General features: G+C 40.3%; 1 protein-coding gene across 2 annotated transcripts in view; it reads left to right on the top strand.

Moving 5' to 3' along the window:
- Positions 1 to 4,209: 4,209 nt before the first annotated feature.
- Positions 4,210 to 20,872, top strand: part of slc39a10 (solute carrier family 39 member 10) — a 28,287-nt gene continuing 11,624 nt past the window's right edge. The window contains exons 1-4 of one of the 2 annotated variants that reach the window (XM_056388973.1): positions 4,210 to 4,335; positions 13,203 to 13,282; positions 16,244 to 17,473; positions 17,944 to 18,121. In XM_056388973.1, coding sequence (XP_056244948.1) covers positions 16,265 to 17,473; positions 17,944 to 18,121 — 1,387 coding nt within the window. In that variant the 5' untranslated portion in view covers positions 4,210 to 4,335; positions 13,203 to 13,282; positions 16,244 to 16,264. Of the gene's footprint in view, positions 4,336 to 8,696; positions 8,815 to 13,202; positions 13,283 to 16,243; positions 17,474 to 17,943; positions 18,122 to 20,872 lie in introns of those variants that run through there. The other variant, XM_056388974.1, reaches the window with a different exon arrangement.

Below are 20,872 nucleotides of genomic sequence, written 5' to 3'. Positions count from 1 at the left end.
CCTGACAGCTTCAGAGGTATTTGGGCGAAAGGTGTGGGGAAACACTGTGGCAGAGGTGCTGAGGTGCAGACTAGGTCAAACAGCAGGAAAAAAAAAACAATTACTGGTTATAAAAATACAGGTAGAGACTACAGGAAAGAAAAGGATTAACCTCTGAGAAGAGAGAACTCATGCATGCTCTCTGCAGGCTTGAGAAAACATTATCAATGCTTTTTTGTATATTAAATATGAATCAGATTACTGTTTGATATGAAAGGGGTCACACACAGATTTATCACCTGACTGCAGCTCCCTAGAGATTTTTACCCTCAGTTAGATCCATCGCCTCATTTTGGTTTTACAGCACAATTTGTATGGTTCAGACTCCCAACTTTTATCAACCTTGTTTTCAGCAGCAGACAAGCTCTGATAAAGCCACTGCACACTACCCGCACAGCACCAGATGGTAAACAGACAAAGTAAGCAAGTACCCGATGAAGAAAGACTCAAATCTAGCACCTGCAGAGCCCAATAGTTTGGTCTCCACCAACACCTGAGGAAAATCCTGAATTATATGAGAGTGAAAATCATTAATCAATTGGCCAGAAATACACCTGAAAAATTAGGCCTAATGCTGCTGTTATTTGTGCCAACATGTTGCCCTTAAAAATGTACAGTTGTATGCAAAGGTTTGAGCACCTCGTGGCAAATTACATATTTTGTTGAGTTTTGAATTGAAAATTAGCTAATTCAAGTTCATGAACTTCTACTTGTAAAACACTCAGAACTTCGTTAACTCATCAGGCCTTCACTGACTCCTTGGGACTTGTAAAGCAGGCCCAGGATTATTATTATTAGGAATTATCAGATGATGATAAATTCTCTGACTCTTCAAACCCTGTGGTAAGCAACTGACCGAGAATCTGAAAATGGAGTTAACTGATGGCTACAAAGCAGGGGATGCTATAAAAAGCTATCAAAGTGATCCCAGCTGGAAATTTCCACAGTTTAATATGTCAATAAGAAATGGCAGTTAAGAGGAACTTTGGAAGTCATGACAAGATGTGGAAGACCAGGAAAACTTTCAGATAAAACTGCCCTGTGACTGCAGAGCAGCTGCAGGAAGGTTAAGTGGACACAGGAGTGCCGGTGCACCGTTCCACTGTGCAGCGTTGATGCACAAACAGGTTCTGCATGGAAGAGGAACACATTGCCAACTGTTTGTTTTGGGGTTGTGTGAGCAGCCAGTGGCACAGGCAACAATTCACAGATTAGAGGGAAGAATGGATTCCACTAAAATTCAGCAAAGATCTCTATTAGATATGCTAAATAAATATTTAAGTAGAACAACAGTGGATGAGTGCTCTCCCCACTCTAGCCAATGCAAATTCTGTTTTTTTCCAACCCACCTATCTACAACCATGGACTTTCAGAGGGTCAGTGTCTGGACTTCAGCAGATATTTAATCAAGGGATCTCCAGCGTTTACATGAGAATCAAGGGGAAGAGTGCACCCAGCATGGAGCTTGTTGGACGCTCCTCCCCTGTTTACATCGATCGATTGAGGATGTGTGAGTTGGAGCTTTTGGGTGTTGGTTGGCCATTAGAGTAGTATATGTGTGTGCATTATAGCCTTGGCAAGTACAACAAACCTGAGGGGAAACAAGCAAGTGCCCTCGCCTTTCTCCAACCCCTACCCGATTAAAGGGAATGAAAAATCCATTAGTGCTTCTTAGATGGGTTTACAGGTGGCTAATGAGCTGATATTTAAAACTTGTCACTTGTCGTCGCTCTCTCTCTCCCTCTCTCTCCTTTCTCCTGTCTTTGGCTGCCCTCCAGGAACGAGCACCAGTGGGTCTGCTGGGGTGCCAGTATTGCTCTGTATCAGCAAAATGTCAGCCAGGAACATGCACACACGCACACATGCACACCCACACACACACACACACACACGCACACACGCACACATGCACACACACACTGAATTCAGACTGTATTTCCCCAATGCCTATTACCATCAAGTGTAAGGACGCATTCAATGTGGACAACCTTAATTTGATCCTGGTAATATGGCTTTATAATAGAGTATGTGACTCAAATGAACTATTTCACTTGTGTCTGTAATTGTGCACATGATAGCTGTTCAAGCTCTCACAGTCTCAGGCTGGTGTGAAAATTTATACTTGTTGTCCTCATTAAAAATCACCTCACCTTTTTAACCACTGAGTGATAAAAAAGGGCAATTCCACCACGAGTCAATGGCTCGTCTTTCATGCGAGTCGTCACTGCATGGGCAAAAGCTGCGTCAGGTAGATTGCCTGCGGACCATAACCACTCTAGTTGCAGTGCAGGAAATATTACCTCAGTAATCTGCAGCAAGAGGCATTTCAGCAGGAAATGGCTCCCTGCGCTGGGTTGTATATACGGTCGGGGCTGAGTCGAGCTCATAATTCAATGCGGCTGTTGGCACTTTTCATCCTCTGTCTGCTGGGGCTCGGTACTGGCTAAATGACAGTGAAAGCCACAATGGCACTTCCACCATTGCTTTACGACTAGCAGAGACCCTGGGGCCACATGACTGGAGTGCTAAGTGAGAATATGGCTGCCAATCACTTTATATTAATCTTTCTGTGATCAGGAGAGGCAGCCGACATGAGAGGGGAAAATCTAAGGTGGGGAGGGGTGGGGAAGTGGACCCAGCTGGTGCACGGCTAACAGAAATTAGCCGTGTGTCCCCACTCGGAACGTCCAAGTGCTTCACTCTCACACACCGCCTCCTACACACAACTCCCCCAGCACCAGGATTATGAAAATACTGAGGTCATGAGTCCTAATTCTCACAGCACAACCCTACTCCACAAAGAAACTTATTTTGTCTAGTCACCAAAAGACGCCTCTAAATGTATTTTAAATTGTCATTTATTTATTCATTCAACTGATCAATGAATGAATCAGAATGAATAAATCACCACTAAGTGTAAGAAAGAAAAAGAATGAGGCTTGTAACCCCACCATGCTAATTGTTGTAGAATGAAAACGACTCCTAAGGTCATAAAAACCCCACATTCTTCAATGCACTGCGTGGATACCAAAGACATGACCTCAGTGTCCTCAGTAGGATTTATGTCCCCACCCATGTCACGTGCCCATCCATGGCACAACGGTAATGGGAAACAAGGCAGACTAACTGTGTTTGGGGTTTCCTTGTATTTTCAGTTGATTTATTCATCTGAATTCTTGTATTCCTTCCACTGCATATATTATGTTGCCTTTGCTGTTTCTTTTGGCTTCTCTTATTTTATATTTATTTATTTTCTCTCAGATTTTTTATCATTTAAATCCTTACATTGAGTTGAGGTTTTAACATGAGCCCTAGACATGCTGCTTACCTCACCTGCACATCCATTTCATTAAAGAAAACCTATATACTATGTTCTAATGTTTTATGTGTGCGAATAAAATCAATCAACCAATCAATCAATCAATCAATCAATCAATCAATCAATCAATCAATCAATCAATCAATCAATCAATCAATCAATCAATCAATCAATCATTCATTCAAACATTGTAGGCCTGCTGGATACATTTATTGTTAGTTTAAACCTTTGATAGAATGGGGAACCTGCAATAAAGACAGAGTCATCTGGTTTCGATTGTATATTCAGCTCTTTACTCCTGCCTGATGGATTGCAGGGCTTATTCTCTTTTTTCCCTTGTTGTCAATGTGCTTGGGTCAAATTTACCAGTAGTTTTTCAATCCTTTTGAAGACTTTAAATAGGGTTTGTCATGGCCTTATTTGTGTTTTTTGTGGCACATTTTCCTTAATTTATGGTGTGCAGTTTTGAAGACAATCCTACACTAAATTGGCCAAACATTTTGAACTGTAGTTTTGGTTTTGGGGCTATTGTTGATTGACACACACACACACACACACACACACACACACACACACACACACACACACACACACACACACACAAAAAAAAAAATCATCTTGTCTATTATTTAGCAATGTAACACTTTGTGACAGCCAACCACATAAGGCAACATGTATAGTTTCTAATAAAAGGCTATGACCTCATCTTACATCTTACTCGTTGAAGTCTGAGCATCATTTCCTCAACTAGTCATATGACAGCCCAGACAATCTGGCGGAAAGAAACGTCAGTGCTTTCTTCAATTCACTACGCAGATAGCGTAGACTGTGGGTCCGCCCCTGCCGGGATACTACGGTAAGTTCGCAGGAGTATTGAGGAATCATTGGCTTTCGTGCGTTGACGTAAACCACACGGCTTCTTTTTTTTTTTTTTTTGGTACCGAGCGGAGAGGAGATGCACACGGCACTCGAGTGAGGTAACTATATAAAAAAACCCATTTGTTATCATTCACTCCCACAACATGGACCCGGGCAGCGTTTGCTACAACGTGTAGATGTTACTAACCACTGTTGTGAACATTAGTGACGGACTCTCAGACAGCATATGGTAGCGTTGGTCTTTCTAGGCTGAAAGCTAATTTCCTGTGACTCGTCTGCTAGCTAACGTTAGCTGGCTGAATTGTTGCCTTCCTTTTTCAGGCTAGCGTTAGCCTCTCCTAGAGGGTGATTCAAACAAAACAAACGGGATGGGCGGCTTTGAACTGGTATCTCGGGCAGCATTCCGAGACTCGCTTTGTTTATTAGCGACTAGTTATGTGCTGGTTAGTTAAACAGTTCCTGCGGGTTAAACGATGCGGTTGAGTAGACACGTTTCTATCACGAGGTAGAGTGGCGAGCTCGCTCAGAGTTGCATTATGCGCACCACGTGCAGCGTTGAAGCCCCCTCAGTTACCTGATGGAGCGGTTTAGCTGCTTCGCATCAGTAACAAGCAGCGTGGCTTAAGTAGTCTGGAAGTAGGGCTAACATTTGTGACTCGGTTGTTTTTCAAACTAAATTGTATCTTTCACCCATCTTATTGGGCCGACTTAACATGTGTGGGACCGTCCGCTGTGAAGTGGCTGCCTTTAGTCATATGCAGATAAGACTAGTCCCCTATTGTCCCCTGATAAATGTTCCATAATTATGTTGTAGTATAGTTACCAGTATAATTAATTGAAAACTGACGAACTTAATCAAGAGTAGTTACAATATAGGCAAAATGTCACCTTTTTAAATGTGCATTTATTTGATTTCTTACAGTCGCATGGTGTTTTCATAAACCAGCACATTCAACGTGAAGTGTAATTTTAATATGTCTGCTGAATTATTAGTGATGAGATTTTTATTTTTTTGTTAATTTTAGTTTTTAAGGAATCTTGAAAACGAAATTGAGCTCCCATCCTCTAAAATATTTCCAATATCCTTGATGGTTTTGTTGAACTTAAACGTCAGAATTGGAGAAATGAGATGCAGATGTACAAGTTCAGAAGGCTCAACACAATTCACACTTAGCTGTCAGCCACCTTTTTATTGCAGCATACTTCAAGTAATATCTCACAGTTATGACGATTGGCTCTGGTAGAAAAGTTGGCATATCATTAAAGAAATGAATCCAAATCCCACTTGGATGCAACCCCTCCCTGTCTACAGTGTGTAGTCCTGGCTTACACTGTGCTTATGGTTCCTGAATTCACTCATCGCTCATAAATGTCACCTTTTTATATGAGCTCCTGAAATTGAATCGCATTTTAATTTTGCTAGCTGTTTTAGAAATTAATTTTAAATCCATGTAGCATTTAGATGCAAAACTGTAGGCACAATTGATTCAAAATATACAGTAATTTATGTAACCCTTTGATCTGGCCTAAGGAAGGCAATTGATTGTTCCACTCAGTTTAAAAGCTTATTATCCAGCACCACCCAAAGAATGTGAGTGTGTGCTGCTCGTTCACATGACAAGGTTTACAAAACACTCTTTTTGTAAAGGTCATGTTTTTTGTTGGCATGTAATGCCGCTAGAGAAATAATATTGCCAGTGTGATTTGGAGACACCTGACCCATAATCATAATCTGTGTTTTCTCACTCAGATGGTATCTGATTAGCTTTCCAGTGGTTGAAGCTGCAAGGGGCAGACATTTATGTAAACACTTGCTGAAAAGAGCTGATTACTACTATTCGCACAAGGTGGATCATGTCAGGTAGCATGCAAATACGCATGCCATCCTTTGAGTTCATCAAATTGTAAGACGAACAGAACTCAAAATTAGAGGTACACTTGTTAAAAGTACAGTTAATCAAAATGAGTCAATAAAGCAAAGAGAAGCAGTATTCATTTTTCTGTTCTCTCTCATAAACCCCAGTCAGCCATGGAGGACAAAGAAATGTTATGCCCTCAGGATTAGAGAAGATTTAGCCTGAAATAACACAGATTCAGTGTTGACATGTAAACTTTCATTAGCAATTCAAACAGATTTGTGTCATGCATGTACAGCAACCTGTGTCTCCGCAAGTGGAGTAAAAATGCAGGTCTTATATACTGTTGAAGATTACACAACCTCAATTAACTATGCTTTGACGACTGTAGCAATCGTTATGTGTGATGTGGTAGTAATTCCCCTTTAACTGTTAAATTGCATTACCAAACCTTAATAACAACTTATGTTGCAGTTGTTGCAGTGCCGCTTTATGATTGCAGCATACAGCTTGAAAGTATAGCATGAGGCTATTATGTAGAGACCTCCATCATGTCAGTGTTCTTTTTAAAATGCTTGCAATGTTATATGAATAAGTGTTGGCTTTGTAATGTGGTAAACATGCAAAGTTCTTAAGATTTACATTACAAGATGTTGTGTAATAGATGCAGGGCTCTCTGTCATTTCAAATTCTCACACTGTCTCGATTGCTGTTACTGATGTTGTGTTTTCGTCTCAGCTTTGCTTGCTAAACATCTAAAGTAGGTTTACTGTATGTGGACAGAAAAGTGAGGCTTGTCGATGTAACTGTTTTCAGGAGTTCTTTGTTGTTGGAGGTTTTGCCACTTATTTTTGGATTAAACTGGCGTACAAAGAAAGCAAGAACAGTGAACTCAGGACTGCACGGTCTTGTCCTAGCTTGGAGTTTTTTGTTAAAACCAGATAGTAAGCAGTCTGACGTTCTTTAAATTTACTGTTGTTTTAAGTCGACCGTGGACAAAGCTACAGCATATGGGTGTTAAATACATGTATATACATTGATGGTGAAATCAAACTTAAAATCCAAGAATAACCTCCCAAACATTGATGTGATTAAACAAACTTACCATAAAACAGCTTTTAGTGATGTTTCTTGTATATGGTTTCTTGTATATTTACAGCCTCTTTGTTCATCAATATGCCACTTTTTGTGCAAGATTTGTCCTGCAATATAATTAGCTAAAACTGGCCTTTGGTGATTTGTTTTCAATCTCATGTTGTTGAAAATCTCTAAAACATAAAGACGTAGTTAACTACATCTGTTGTTGAACTAAAAGTCCTTTAGTCCTTTTGCATATGTTTGTCCCTTAATTCCATGCCAGTGTCGTCATGGCCTCATAGGTAAAAATCACTCTGATAAAATCATTAAAATCAGTCCATTTCATCTTCCCTGAAAAACCAAACATTTATTACATGGGTTGTTAAAAAAAATGTTTTTAAATGTAACCCCACCTTGAACCTTACAGTGAAAGTTACTGTTGCTGCCAGCTGCAGGTTTCTAATGATAATTTTGTAAACATAGATGTGGCTGGTCTATTTGTTTTAGTGCTCACAAAGTCCACAATCTGCTCCACTTGTAACACCATTCCCACACTGCAGCTGTGTATGCAGACAGGGTATTTTGTACTGTACCATAAAGCTGCCTTCCTGCTTTTGTATTTAGTTGATGGTTATATCTACCATCATGTTTTTCTAATCTTAATAGACTAGGCAGATGTGAGTCTGTCATTGTGTGATAATAATAAATGTTTGAAGACAACTAGTTTAAACTGTGATTTAAATGATCAACATAGCCGTGTCACTTTTTATGTCAGTGTGGAGTAGAACCAACGCTACTGGGGCAACACCTTGCTCAAGAGCAAAGTTTAGACATTTTATTGTGGTAAGATTAGTACGTGAAAAGCCGCCAGTTTCCACACTGAAATGACTGCAGCTGCATGAACTGTGAGAAGCAGAGGCCACACACAGCTGCCATTATCCCTACATTTCACCACCAGCCCAGTGATGTTGCACACATCACACTCCACTGTGATAAATTGTTCCCTTGAAGAACTCCATATTAGTTTTTAAAAATATGATGTAAATGCAGCATGCTGTTGTTGCGGCCCCTGCCTTGTTTCTGTTGGACTTTATTGATGACGAACATTGCAATAGGCATCAGTGTAAGGTACAAATGCATTGTTCCCACTGATATTTAAGACTAGACAGAATGTATACCTCTGAATGTCTGTGTAGGCTAAATCTGCAAGATAGATCTTTGCTACATTAGATAAGGATTAAGTAAAGTGTTTCTGCAAAGAGGATGTGGAAGGACACTCCACTGTTTTAATGAACGAGGAGGTCAGAGAGAACGCTGTGTTACTCTTTCAAGTAGTTGATTTGCAAAAAGCTAGTGGCAGAATGTCAACCAATAGTGCACACATAGCCACACACACATACACCATGAGTAGCTGGTCAGGTGGTTGATCCTAGACACTGCTCCCTGACTGCTCAAACATGCAGACACACACACACATACACACATTCCCTCCCTGTGGCTCCCCTCCTCCCTGTACAAATGAGTTAAGTCACTGGACTTGAAATCCTAAAAACATTCAACCTGTTACTATGTTAGTGCCGGCGTGAACACTTTGAGTTGGTGTGGTGTTACCTCCTGTCCTTTTCGGCTTATTTCTGTCTAGAGGTAAGCATCACTCTGTTTTGCCAGGGTGTTATTTCTCTGACATGTGCACAGTGTACTGCTCAGTTGACTGTTGTGTTTACTTGTCTGTGTCTACTCTAGCCTTGCGGTCTTCCACTCTTTTGCACTGTGATGAACATGCTTCCAGGCCACAGAGCATCAGCTGTGCACCTGTGTCTCACCGCAGTGATCACTCGCTATTTTGTATTTGCAGCTTCTTTTATTCCACCCGAGGAATTCAGAATTATATACAGCCTCTTCCATCAGCGACTGAACGACTCAGTGGTTTCAACCTACAAAACCTGAGGTTTATGTGGTATTTGTCATGGTGGATGGGGCAGTTTGACTCCCTAAGAAGTTCAGAGTTGTTGCGACATGTTTACATTGGTTTTATTTGAACCTGACAGGGATGTAAGGTGTTTGCTGAACGATATGGTGTGCCAGTCGTGTTTTCTCAGTAGATTTGTTTTACTCACACAGCCTCCTTAAGACAGTCACATGGACATTTAAGGCTGTTCAGAGAAGCTGAAAATTGAAATGGTTTGACTTTTCTTGGTCATTAATTTCTTTTAATTCGGTTGATGACAAACATGTCGGGTTCAACTCATACTGAACCACATGCGTCTTCCCCTAGTAGTTGAGTTGGGTCTGCTGGAATGAGACCTATTGTCAGACTGGCTGTTAAAAGATAGGCTTTCGTGAATATGCCAGGTCCCTGAGTCAGGAGATTTGCAGGACACCTACCACGCAGCTTATGACAAATTCCACAGAATAGCTGCTCTTGATCAGAGGATTGCTAGTTTGACCTGTCAAAATGACTACCTTGATCACTATTTTTTGTTTTTTGAGTTTAGTGTTTTGCAGCAGAAGTCGGTGATTGTCAGTGTTATGACAAAAGCACTGTGCCTGTAAACATGTAGCGTATACTTGCTTGTTAGGCTAAGCTGTGATGATTTCACATTTGGTCTGTCAGTGTTGTGTAACGTCTTCACTGTGATGCCTCATCATTGTCGAATGCTTAGGAAACAAAGATTGGGCAGATGAATACAGTTCACAAGCTGTTATTTCAATGAAGGTCACCGTGTCATATGTGTCACTTGAACTCAGGTATTTCGTGTCTCTCACACTTCCCTGAGTCTCATGATAGAAGAGCAGATTATTGTTCTCCAAGACTCTCACAGACCATCTGCTGTGAGTTGGGTCCATGTGGCGGCTGACATCTGTAATCTCGTGTGCCTCAGGCCTTACTAAGAAAACCTCCACACTGACATGTTTTTATTTTTCTGTCTCAAGAACAAATTGTGTCCTCACTCTGCAGTTAATGCAAGCTTTTGGTTGTATAGCTCCCTGGCTTAAGAGCACGGATCAAAAAAGTGGAAGCTTAATAGTTTCTCATGTAACTATCACAGCCCTGGGAAATAGGCCTTGCTTTTTAAAGTTGTGTCACATTTCAAGAGCTCATACTACTGTGATGCTTGGGAAACCACATGCAAATTTTAAATGCTAAGAACACTCAAAACAATTCATCTGAAAGTAAGTATCACATCTTTTATCCTTCATTACTCATGTTTTATTTGCAAAGAGTAGCAGCCGCCACTGACCATCACTTTGCTCAGTTGAAATTACAAACGCAGCAGGTAGCACATTATATCAGTTTCTGGCAAGCAAGCAACTTGCCCAAAGATTCATATTAAATTTCATATGCTCTCTGCAAGCCAATACCTTTTCTTCATTTTTACCTTAAGAGCAACATAATTCTTAGTTTCAACATGCTCCTTTCACTATGGGAGTGAAATGCCATCCTGTTGTACATTGGGGGGCGTGAAGTACAAGATGATGTAAAATCACTTTGCCTCTGTTTGTTTAAAACCTGATTCAAGTGTCTGTATATTGTTCACACAAGAGATGAACCTTCCTGCTGCACCCCCCTCTCTTATTAAAAACACTGTTGAACATTGTACCAAATATGGTAGGAAACTTATAAGGAAGCTTAGATGCTTGTTACATTTGTCTTAATGCAGAGATGTTCATTATTCGCTTTATTAGTTTTAGTGCACGTTTGTTGATTGTAGGTCATATTTTGTAATGAATACAAATGTCAGATCAGAGGAAAAAACAAAACACTTTTCTTATTTGTTTTGTAACAGTAAACATTGGCAATCCAATGCCATTTCTTGAATACCAGATTTGTTGTTTTTTGCCTCATTCCTCTTTCAGTTTCCTTGCAGACACTGGCTTGATACAGAGATGAGAAGGATGTGTATGGTCGTGTGAGAATCATATGAAGCGGCTTAGGGCCAAAGTCTTTTTTTCTTCCTTGAGAAATAACAAGGTTCCTGTCATCATTGACAAACTAGAAAAGACATGGGAAAATATTTCTTGAGGCAAGGAGTAATATATAGATAAATGTTTCATAATTGACAGAAATAACAGTTATTTATAAGTTTTCCAGCTGTTTAACTTAAACTTGTAGCTTGAAAAATGAAACTAAAGACATTCAGGTCAGCAAATAGGATTAATAAACTGCATACACTCTGATTTATGCTTAAATTTGTCCCAAAAGTCAGGAAAAAAATTAAAGTTATATCATGCTGAGTGAAATTCTTAAAAACAGCTGCTGTGTTCAAGGTCAGACATCAAGGTTAGAAATGAAAGTATTCAAGATAAATTGCATCTTTTAATATACATTTCCCTAAAATTCAGCCTGTTGTTATGATATGACGAATACCTGCCAAGGATGACCAGGAGCTGTCTATTGTCGACATATGTCACTTCCACTGACTTGATGACCACCTGTTAGATCAGGGTCACTCAATGTATTGTACACTGGCATCACAGCACTTCATCAGAACTACACATCACAATGTCAGATGACAAGAAAAACCCTGAGCTTTTTTTTAGTCTGCAAATTTTCAAGGTAAACTTCAGTCAACTGTAATTCTCCACATCCAGGAGGGTGTGAACAGCGCTGCTGGTATATTATGCAAAACATTGTGTTATTTTATTGATAAAAATTTAACAGCTGGGTTTGTATTTTAGCATAACACGGACTGCATCAGCTCCTTCTGCCAATTCCATCAAGTCCTTTGTAGGGACATATCCTCATTTCTTTGCTAACTGCTGTTAATCAATGAGAAGCCATATGCTCTGGTATTTTGATTGGTCATTGAATGCACCTGTTAGTGTTATTTCAAACTGTTTTGAAGTGTTGTGGTTTACAATAGGCCATTTTCATAGCAGACATTTTGACTGGTCATAGTGAGAGCACACAGCTCTTATTAATCACACTAACACTGCCTCTGTTCTATTCAAGTGTACCAGTAAGTCATGACAGTGAGCAAACATGCATGAATACCAAACAATACTGAAAACTAAGGCAGTTAAAAGTAATTCTGACATCATTATTTTTATAATCTACACCAGTATTTTTCATACTGTGACATATCAAAATGTCTACCATTAAAAGGTGTGTTATGGCTCAAGTGGTGGGTCCAGCAGAGTTCACGCATACAGTACATGAAATCCTGATTTAAAAGCCTAGTACAGGTAAAGTTTTTGTGCAGCTTTTAGACCTGTTTTAGTGCTGTGGATACAGTTCAGTAATCACAGGACTCTGTATTGCTTAGCAAGGTTTCCCGCTATGTATTATAGTGAAGGCAAACTGCCATGCCTGAAATAAACACTGACCCCCAGGGTTTACCACCTCTGATGATCACTTTCCTGGTTCATGAATGAAACAAATAGCAACACTTAACTGGGGCTTTGATGTAGTCCTTGTGATTTTGATCAGGCTGACAAATTCTGTGTAAAATACGACTGGACATCTACATGCAAGACTCAGACTTTTTACCAGTGTTCCACCCTCCTGCCCTGAATACTTGAAAATAACGACAACACCTCCTGACAAATGCAACATCCTGACGTAACTTCCTGAAAATAAGCCACAAGTCATCATGGCTAACCAGCTGGCTCACTTTTACCATATATGTCACTTTTTCAGCTCACTCATGTTGTCATCTGAATTGATTTTTTCAGGAGAGCACTTGAAGGCATTGTAGGCTGGTCTTTTCACAACAGTGCTTTCAGTAGGAGGCTGCTTGACTTTACTAAGAAGTTAATGAAAACATTGACTATAAATACTGTAGCAGAAGTTGTAAATGGAAGTTAAACATCAAGTATAGATTGGACTAATATGTATATTATAGTTGCTGTAATCTCCCTGTGAAGACATACTTTACGTGAAAGGTGACAAAGAAACTGTTGTATTTCTAGTATTTCTCTTGTGACAACATGGGGAAGATTTCAGATAACCTTTTGTCATGTTAGTGGTTTATTCTTCTGGCTTGAATGGATGGGTCTGAATTTCACTTCTCTCTATAATTTCTCCATAGTGCATATCTCAGAAGAGTTAGAAAACCCCCTCATACAGTAGCACCAGGACTGGGGGCCAAGCAGGAGGAAACGTATTACGGTGAGTAGCATTTCACACTATAATGATAGGATTACTTACTTGTCTTAGGCTGAGACAACTTGTGATTACATCAGAGAATACTCACGAAACCAGTGTAGGTAGTGTGCTGTTTCCTGCATTAATATCGCTTTGATTGAAACAAACAGTTAGGCTGCAGTGCATGTTGTAGTACAGCTCACTCATTTTTTTTATTTATTAGTTATTATTAAGTTGTAAATATATGCAGAAAATAAATTAATACTCAGTCTCAATTTAGAGGAAAAAAAGTCTGGGTACACTAAGAATGAATTTGTAATGCTTACTTTTCAGATTGAGGTTTTTGTAACACACCATTGAACTCAATAGAGATTCTCTTGTTTCTCTCAAAGGCCAAACACAGAAAAAGATTCTAATCAGGAAAACACAGCGATCTCTGTTGCTGCTCAGAGGGTGTGCTCTTAGAAATAGGTCCTGGTTTTGTCCCAACCTATCTGCTGTGAGGTTCATAGGTCACTGCTGTCTCATGTTTATAAACACTGTCTTGTCGAACAGCCGTGAAGTTGGCTTGTAACCACACTTAACGTGTGCAGCTTTGAGCCAGAACGCCATCATTAACGCCTTGGCCAAACATTAATTTCACACACCGCTCATTCAAGGGCACACAGTGGTAAGTAGCCTCGCTTCCAGTTTCTAAGGGAAATTTTAAGTCAGTTAATTGAGCAGTTATGTTTGTATCGTGGTTTTGAAGTGTTTGTGGTATTTAAGGCCCTTTGAAGGTGTCGAATTGCACCGCATGGTTTATCACCTAAAAGACAAACTCATTATAACATCTTGGATCTATTGTGGCTGTTTTTAATTTTTCATTATTGTAATTTGTACAAAGATTTCAGTGAGAGCAGTAATCCTTGTCTGCATTTTGATTTTGACAAAAAGTTCTAATTATATTACATTACCAGTGTCTGATGTTAAAGACTTCTTTTACACAAGCTCTTGATCTGGTTATATGGGGAGAAGGAGCTAACTCCATAGCTGATAAGCTATTGATGTCGTCTGGTCAATGATCAAGGCTTTGAGGAATGATCAAGGGCTTTGTCTTAGCTATGATAATTTTTTTAAATTGTAATCTTTGTAAAATATTTTAGTGGGATGGATACAAATACTGTATAATTATGGATTAAAATACTTATGTTGGATAAATTGTTGTAGATGATGGATTGTTGCTCCTTCCACGCTTTACCAAAAACAGTGTGAGGCAACTCTGTATTGTGAGTTTATCTCCAATATGTGTGTATGTTTTAAAATGAGCTTCTCTTGTAATATTATTTAAGTGATCTGAGGCTCATTTTTGTATCCTTCCCTCTGATTTTTGTTTTCTTGTAGTTATGAAGTTATGTTGTCTTTTTTTTTTGTTTTTGTTGCTCCCACAAGCCTGCAGTGTGCAATCTGTTGTTACCAGCTTTGACAGCTGTGAGGAGGATCACCCTCTTTGTTTTTAACATTTAACCCAGTATTTGTGGTCTGCACACAGCACAAATCTATTCCCTCATGTTATGCATGCTGTAAATCCAGTAAAAACTTTGCTAACAAGCTGGCTGCCAAAGACAGTGTGTGTGTGTGTGTGTCTGTGTGTGTGCGTGTGTGTGTGCGTGTGTGTGTGTGCGTGTGTGTGTGTGTGTGTGTGTGTGTGTGTGTGTGTGTGTGTGTGTGTGTGTGTGCGTGCGCGCGCCATCTTACCATTATCCAGCAGTGTTCCTCATCTGACCTCTCTTTACTATTCTCCACCCCCACCCCTCACGCATCAACCACCCACGGGCTTCACAAGAGACCTTATGAGGATCATTTGACTGAAATGATATTGCTGCTTCAGGCTTTTTAGAGTGGGGGAAAACAAGCAATTTGTTACACAATTCTCACTAGAGAGTTTATTGTGCTGCATACGGCTCCTTGCTTCAGTTGTTAGATATGTTATTCTAAGATAAAGGTAGCAGCTTGGGTGGTTTCAATGGTTTTTTATGTGTGATGTGCAAGCTGATTATACTAATTCTTGTGTTTCTGTATAATTAGTGTCTCAATGCATCATTGATAAACCCTGATCAGGCTTTAGGGCTGATATTCAGCAGGATTGATTAATCTGATAGCAGTGCTTCCTGTTCATAATCTTTTTTAGACAGTGCTCCCATATAAGAGTCTAAGTAAAAGCTACCACTTGCCTCTTGTCTTTTCGCCATAATACTTTTGAGTTTGGATCTACTCCAAATTATTCATTATTATGACAAATTTTAAAATTATATAAATTGATGTTGTGTCTCAAAAATAAAAGTAACATAATTGATGTAATTCTTAACAGTGGAACATGGATATCAATTTGATTATTTTATGTATGGTGGTGCACATTGGACACATTGGGATATAATATATTGATATATATATGAATTTTGTGATATTTCAGTCCAACTTTCAATAGACTCGTATTCTAGGCAGGTTTCTCAAATGAACACTAAGTTACAACCACCATCGTCACAGTCCAGCCATGTAAAATGAACACAGCCATTGTGGTCTTAAAACTAAGTTCAGGAGGTTTGGAGCAAGGTACAGCTACTCAGAATGTGACTGTGACAGTAAGGACGTACACACATTTGAGCAAAAAAACACTTCTCCAGAACCCTGTTTTCATCTATAAAGAGTTCTTATGTAGGTGCCTGCTGCCTGACATTTGATGGAACCAGGAAACAATCATCCAAAAGCCTGTTTCTGTTTTAAAACAAGTTCAAGTTTCTCAGTTTCAAACCTCACATGATGAAGTCAACGTTTCCATACGAAGTCTATGAAGCACCAGTCAGAAACATAAACCAGTCAGTAAAAATCCAATCCGTATGATGCGTACATGGTTGCTTCTTAATCTGCAGTTCCACGTTTATTACCATTTATCCGTCATATATTGTGATATTGGGTACTAAAACTGTTACTGTCCTGTTTTCACAGGGGACCAGAAGCGAGGGGACAATGCGAGTCCACGTGCACACCAAGTTCTGTTTCCTGTGTGTGTTCACCTTCCTCTTTCATCAGTGCAGCCACTGCCATGGAGATGGGCACAGCCATCAGCACAGTGGGCATCACCATGCCAACCACAACCACGTCCACAGCGACCTGCAGATTTCTGAGGCTCCGTACGTGAGAGGAGCCACTGTGTCACCGGAGTCCAAGAATACCCAAGGGGACGCTCTAGAGGAGGAGCAGCGCTTCTACATCCAGCAGCTGTTCAGGCGCTACGGCCAGAAGGACCGGCTAGACTTCCAGGGATTTCAGAGTCTGCTGTTCAGCTTGGGTTTGGGTGAAGTGAAGGTGGTAGGTGTGGATCATGAGGATCTGGGTCATGACCATGTAGCCCACCTGGACTTGTTGGATATGCAGGAGGGGCTTCACTCACATTCATCCACCAATGAAGGCCATGATCAGGGTCACGGGCACGGGCACGGTCATCCACACCACAAGCCCAGTGCCCAACATCCACACACAGAACGAGTTCCTACACGGTGCAGCCAGCAGACCACTGCTGCCAGTCCAGCTGCTGGTGCACTTACAGGGGACGACCATAAACACGATCACGATCACGATCACGATCAAGATCAAGATCACAATCATGGACATAATGCAGAACATAATCTTGATCACACCAGGGTAAAGGATAGTGACCATAAACATTCTGATGGACCTGTAAGGGGCACACATGACCATGATAAAGCACATGACAAAGACAAACATGAGCAGGTGCAGGTGCAGTCTAACCACAAGGACATGAATTCTCAACCTCACAGTGATCATGACCACGGTGATGATGACCACGACAACAATCATGTTAATCAAATACAGACCGGCACAGAGATTCCTCCCATCAACCAGGAACAGGGACCCTCTGCCCACTTGGAGCCGTCCCAAGTCCCTCAGAAGCCACAGTCCTCGCCTGCCCCGACAGAAAGCAAGACCAAGAAGCCCAGAAATCCAGCACGGGCCAGAGGACAACGAGGGAGAAACAAAACCACTTCACCTCCCACATCTACATCTGAAGACCATGACCACAAACATGAACACAGACACGGTCACAGTCACTCTCATAAAGATAAGAGAGAAGCACCAGGAGTGCCCACCACCCCCACATTACCAGCCCGGGTCCTGCCTCTGCATCCAGGTGGATTGTCACATCAGCATGAGGAGGTAGGACTTCTGTTTTCTGTGACTTGTTAGACGTCAGGACACTTGAAGAACTTTCATTCATAGACATGTTACCTGCTAGAGGAGAAAACACAGGAAATGTATTTTATTCGGGTCCTGTTAATGACCAGAGCCGTAATAGAAAGCCTATTTGCCAATGTCTGAGATTTCCCATAAATACTTTACCCTTTGTCTTTGTCTTTGTGTTTTGGGTTTGCTAGGAATCAGCATTTTGGAAACCTGTCTTGATGATCATTAATGAAGCCATGCCTTAAAAATTATTTTTAGAAGTTTTGTGACGTATTGTCTTGTATGACACGTCACTTGAAATGATTTTGACCAGAGGACGTTGGCCTTTAATCTAAAACACTATGACATCTTTTAAATCCTCGCCTTTGCTGAAATTGTACCTTTGAAATGACACTTAAAAATTTGTCTCTTAACTGTCAAAAACACATCATTTCCTTCTCCAGTGCTTGAACCTGACTCAGCTCCTCACCTACTATGGCCTGAACCCTGAGTCACTCATCTCCCCCAGCCAGTTCACCTACCTGTGTCCTGCCCTGCTCTACCAGATAGATAGTCGCGTCTGCATCCGCCATTACCACCAGATGGATGTGGAGCAGGAAGCCTTGGAGCCCGTCAGTTCCGGTAAGAGCCATGTATCTTATCGATCCAGTCCATTTTGACTGAAAAGACTTGGGATTGTAGAAAACAACAAACAATAATTTTAGCAAGTGGCTGCTGAGAGCTGATGCTGAACTACCTGAGACCTCACTTTTAGGGTCCAGACCCAGAGAAGGCTACAGCCAGCAGATGTATAAATGAAAAAAACTCCATGTCTGTTAGGTTGTTGTTTTGGGTATTATTTTTTTTCCATAAGACGTGAGCAGGAAAAATCAACACATCTCCCCGTTATGCATGTTAGGGGTTTGAGGTTTGCCCACTTGACCTAAAGAATGCACTGCACAAACTAATATCCTGACAAAAGAAGAGGTTCGTGTTGTGATTCAAAAGCATGTTAACATCACTCAGTGTCTCAGTTCATCTTTAGCTGCATTTTTTTCCCAGTAATGTTTGTGCTCAGATTTGTTTTGTTTTGTTTTTTCATGCAATTTTTGCCTGTAGTAAAAAAACATGTAGGTAGACTGTCTCACATTTAGATCAGATAACTGAAAAACATCCTGGTATGCAAGAGATTTTTTACAATGCATATGGATTTTAAAAATCAATGCCTCACACTAGAGCATAGCAGCGATTGTGTAACTTAGATATAAAGTGTTCAAGTATTTTGATGAGACTTATTTGCACAATGGATGCACAACTGTAATTTATTATTTTTATCTGGTATCTGGTGCCATCAGCCAGAGGAAACAGCTATCTTCATAAGAAGGAAACTACAGGGACATCACAATAAACCACTGTATGTATAATGCGATGCTATCAGGATGAGTAACCTGGAGCTTTTCTCTTGGGGAGGAGTGACAGACCTGCATAATACAATGTTTATTTGAACTAATCAAGTCATATTTTAAAGTGATGATAATAATTGAGATGAAACAGGAATCATAACTATTATCCCCTGGGTATGCCCACTATTGTTTGCTCCATCCTTTCTCATTTTCAGTACATAGAGAGGGCAGTCCCTCTGTGGATGAGGATTACTTTTTTTTTCTCATTTTCCGCAATCCAGTGCTGCAGTGAATATCATCAGAAAGTAATTTGAACACTGACATTAACTTACAAAATAGGGTATTGAAAGTCAGTGTGAGTGTCTTACAGTAATTTAAGAGCACATCTGAGGCCCCAAGACTCAATGAATAGATTATTCCTGACTCATTTCAAGCTTTTTGTATTTCCACACCACCAGTGCTTATTTAGCTTTTATTTACAGATGAAGGAAGAATAATCTCTGATGTCTCTGAATGTGAATGTTTTGGTTAGAGATTAGTAGCTCATGAGTTTTACAGTCACACGAAACTGCAAGCACAGCCTCGAAGTGTGAGTGTTGTTTTCCCTGTTTGTTATCAAGATCAAAGAGCACGGTTAACAACACTTGATAAGACTTTGCCAAGTCTGCAACCACACCGACATAGAATTATCTCAGTGCAATCTCGTTTATATAACCACAAAGGTTTTTCAAAACCCAAATCTGTTTTTTCAGTAGATTCTCTCAGTCCTGGCTAAGGCTTAAATTCCATTAGCCTTTAAATGTTTGGGACTTGTGCTAGCTGCTGTATCATCTTAATAATGAGTGGAGAAAAAAAAGGTTGTTTTTAGATGTGAATGTCAATGCAAGTATTTACCATAATCATTAATTGATTCATTGCATAGCATTGCATGCTACTGGCCAACTCAACAGGAGTTGATGGAGAGCAGTGTGGAAAAGTCAGCCCAGCTACATCTCACTAATGTGTATGTGGCGCAGGTCACTCAGGAAGAGAGTTTTTATTTTGGTATATTCATCACGTGAGAAAGTTAATGTTTCAATGAATATACAGCCAATTTGGCATGTCATGTCCAGCCATCCTCAACACAGAACATCATGTGATAGGCACTGAATAAGAATCATTCACTCACCTAACTGCAGCACTCACACAGTTTTGCCTCTTTGACAATGTGTGCCCTTGTTATTGTGGCAATGAACAAGTGGTTCTATCATGTACTGACCACTACTTGCAAAAGGACTTATTTGTGTCCATTTTACGGACCTGACTCACTTATGTTGAGTAAGACTTATCCAAATGATTTCTTTGCATTTTAAATCTCTGAACAACAATGTTCTCAAAGAAAACCCTGAAATATCAGAAAAGTGCTGAAAGACGAGCTGATATAAAGAATGAAGGTCAGTGTTAAGCCCCGCTCTGGGACCTCACAGTGTTTGTAAGGTTCATGAGAATGCAAATGATAAATTCACAATGTTTTAAAGTTAATGAGTTACAGCTCATAAAGCCATAAAGGACCAGTAATCGCACCTTCTGCACACAAAACACAGACTGCAAATCTTTGGGGCTTAGGATTTATGTGTTATGGTTCTGTGTGTGAGCCACCCCACACCTGGAACGAAAATGTACTGTGAATCTGTGTAACAATCAATCTGACCACACTGCATTTGTGTTCTCATGTTAGTTATTATGCCTGCAGTGTAATTGGATTTTAGTTTTCATATAAGTTATGCAAAGTGAGCGAGATGCTGAGAAGCTGTAAACAATGAACATAGACGGTTTGGGGTCATAAGATGTTCACCACAACCTGAATTTATTTTTAATTGGAGGTAGAATGTGTTTTAATGACAGAAAAAACATCATCTTATCCGCAGAAGTGTTTGTTGCTCATGTGCACACGTCACAGTTTTGCACTCGGGATGGGATGACACTGTCAAAGCAGCGGGTTCAGCGGGTT

This window comes from Seriola aureovittata, chromosome 11, assembly GCF_021018895.1.
Source record: "Seriola aureovittata isolate HTS-2021-v1 ecotype China chromosome 11, ASM2101889v1, whole genome shotgun sequence".
NCBI lineage: Eukaryota > Metazoa > Chordata > Actinopteri > Carangiformes > Carangidae > Seriola > Seriola aureovittata.
The sequence above is the reverse complement of the archived record's forward strand: the minus strand, read 5'-3'. Positions and strand labels throughout refer to the sequence as shown.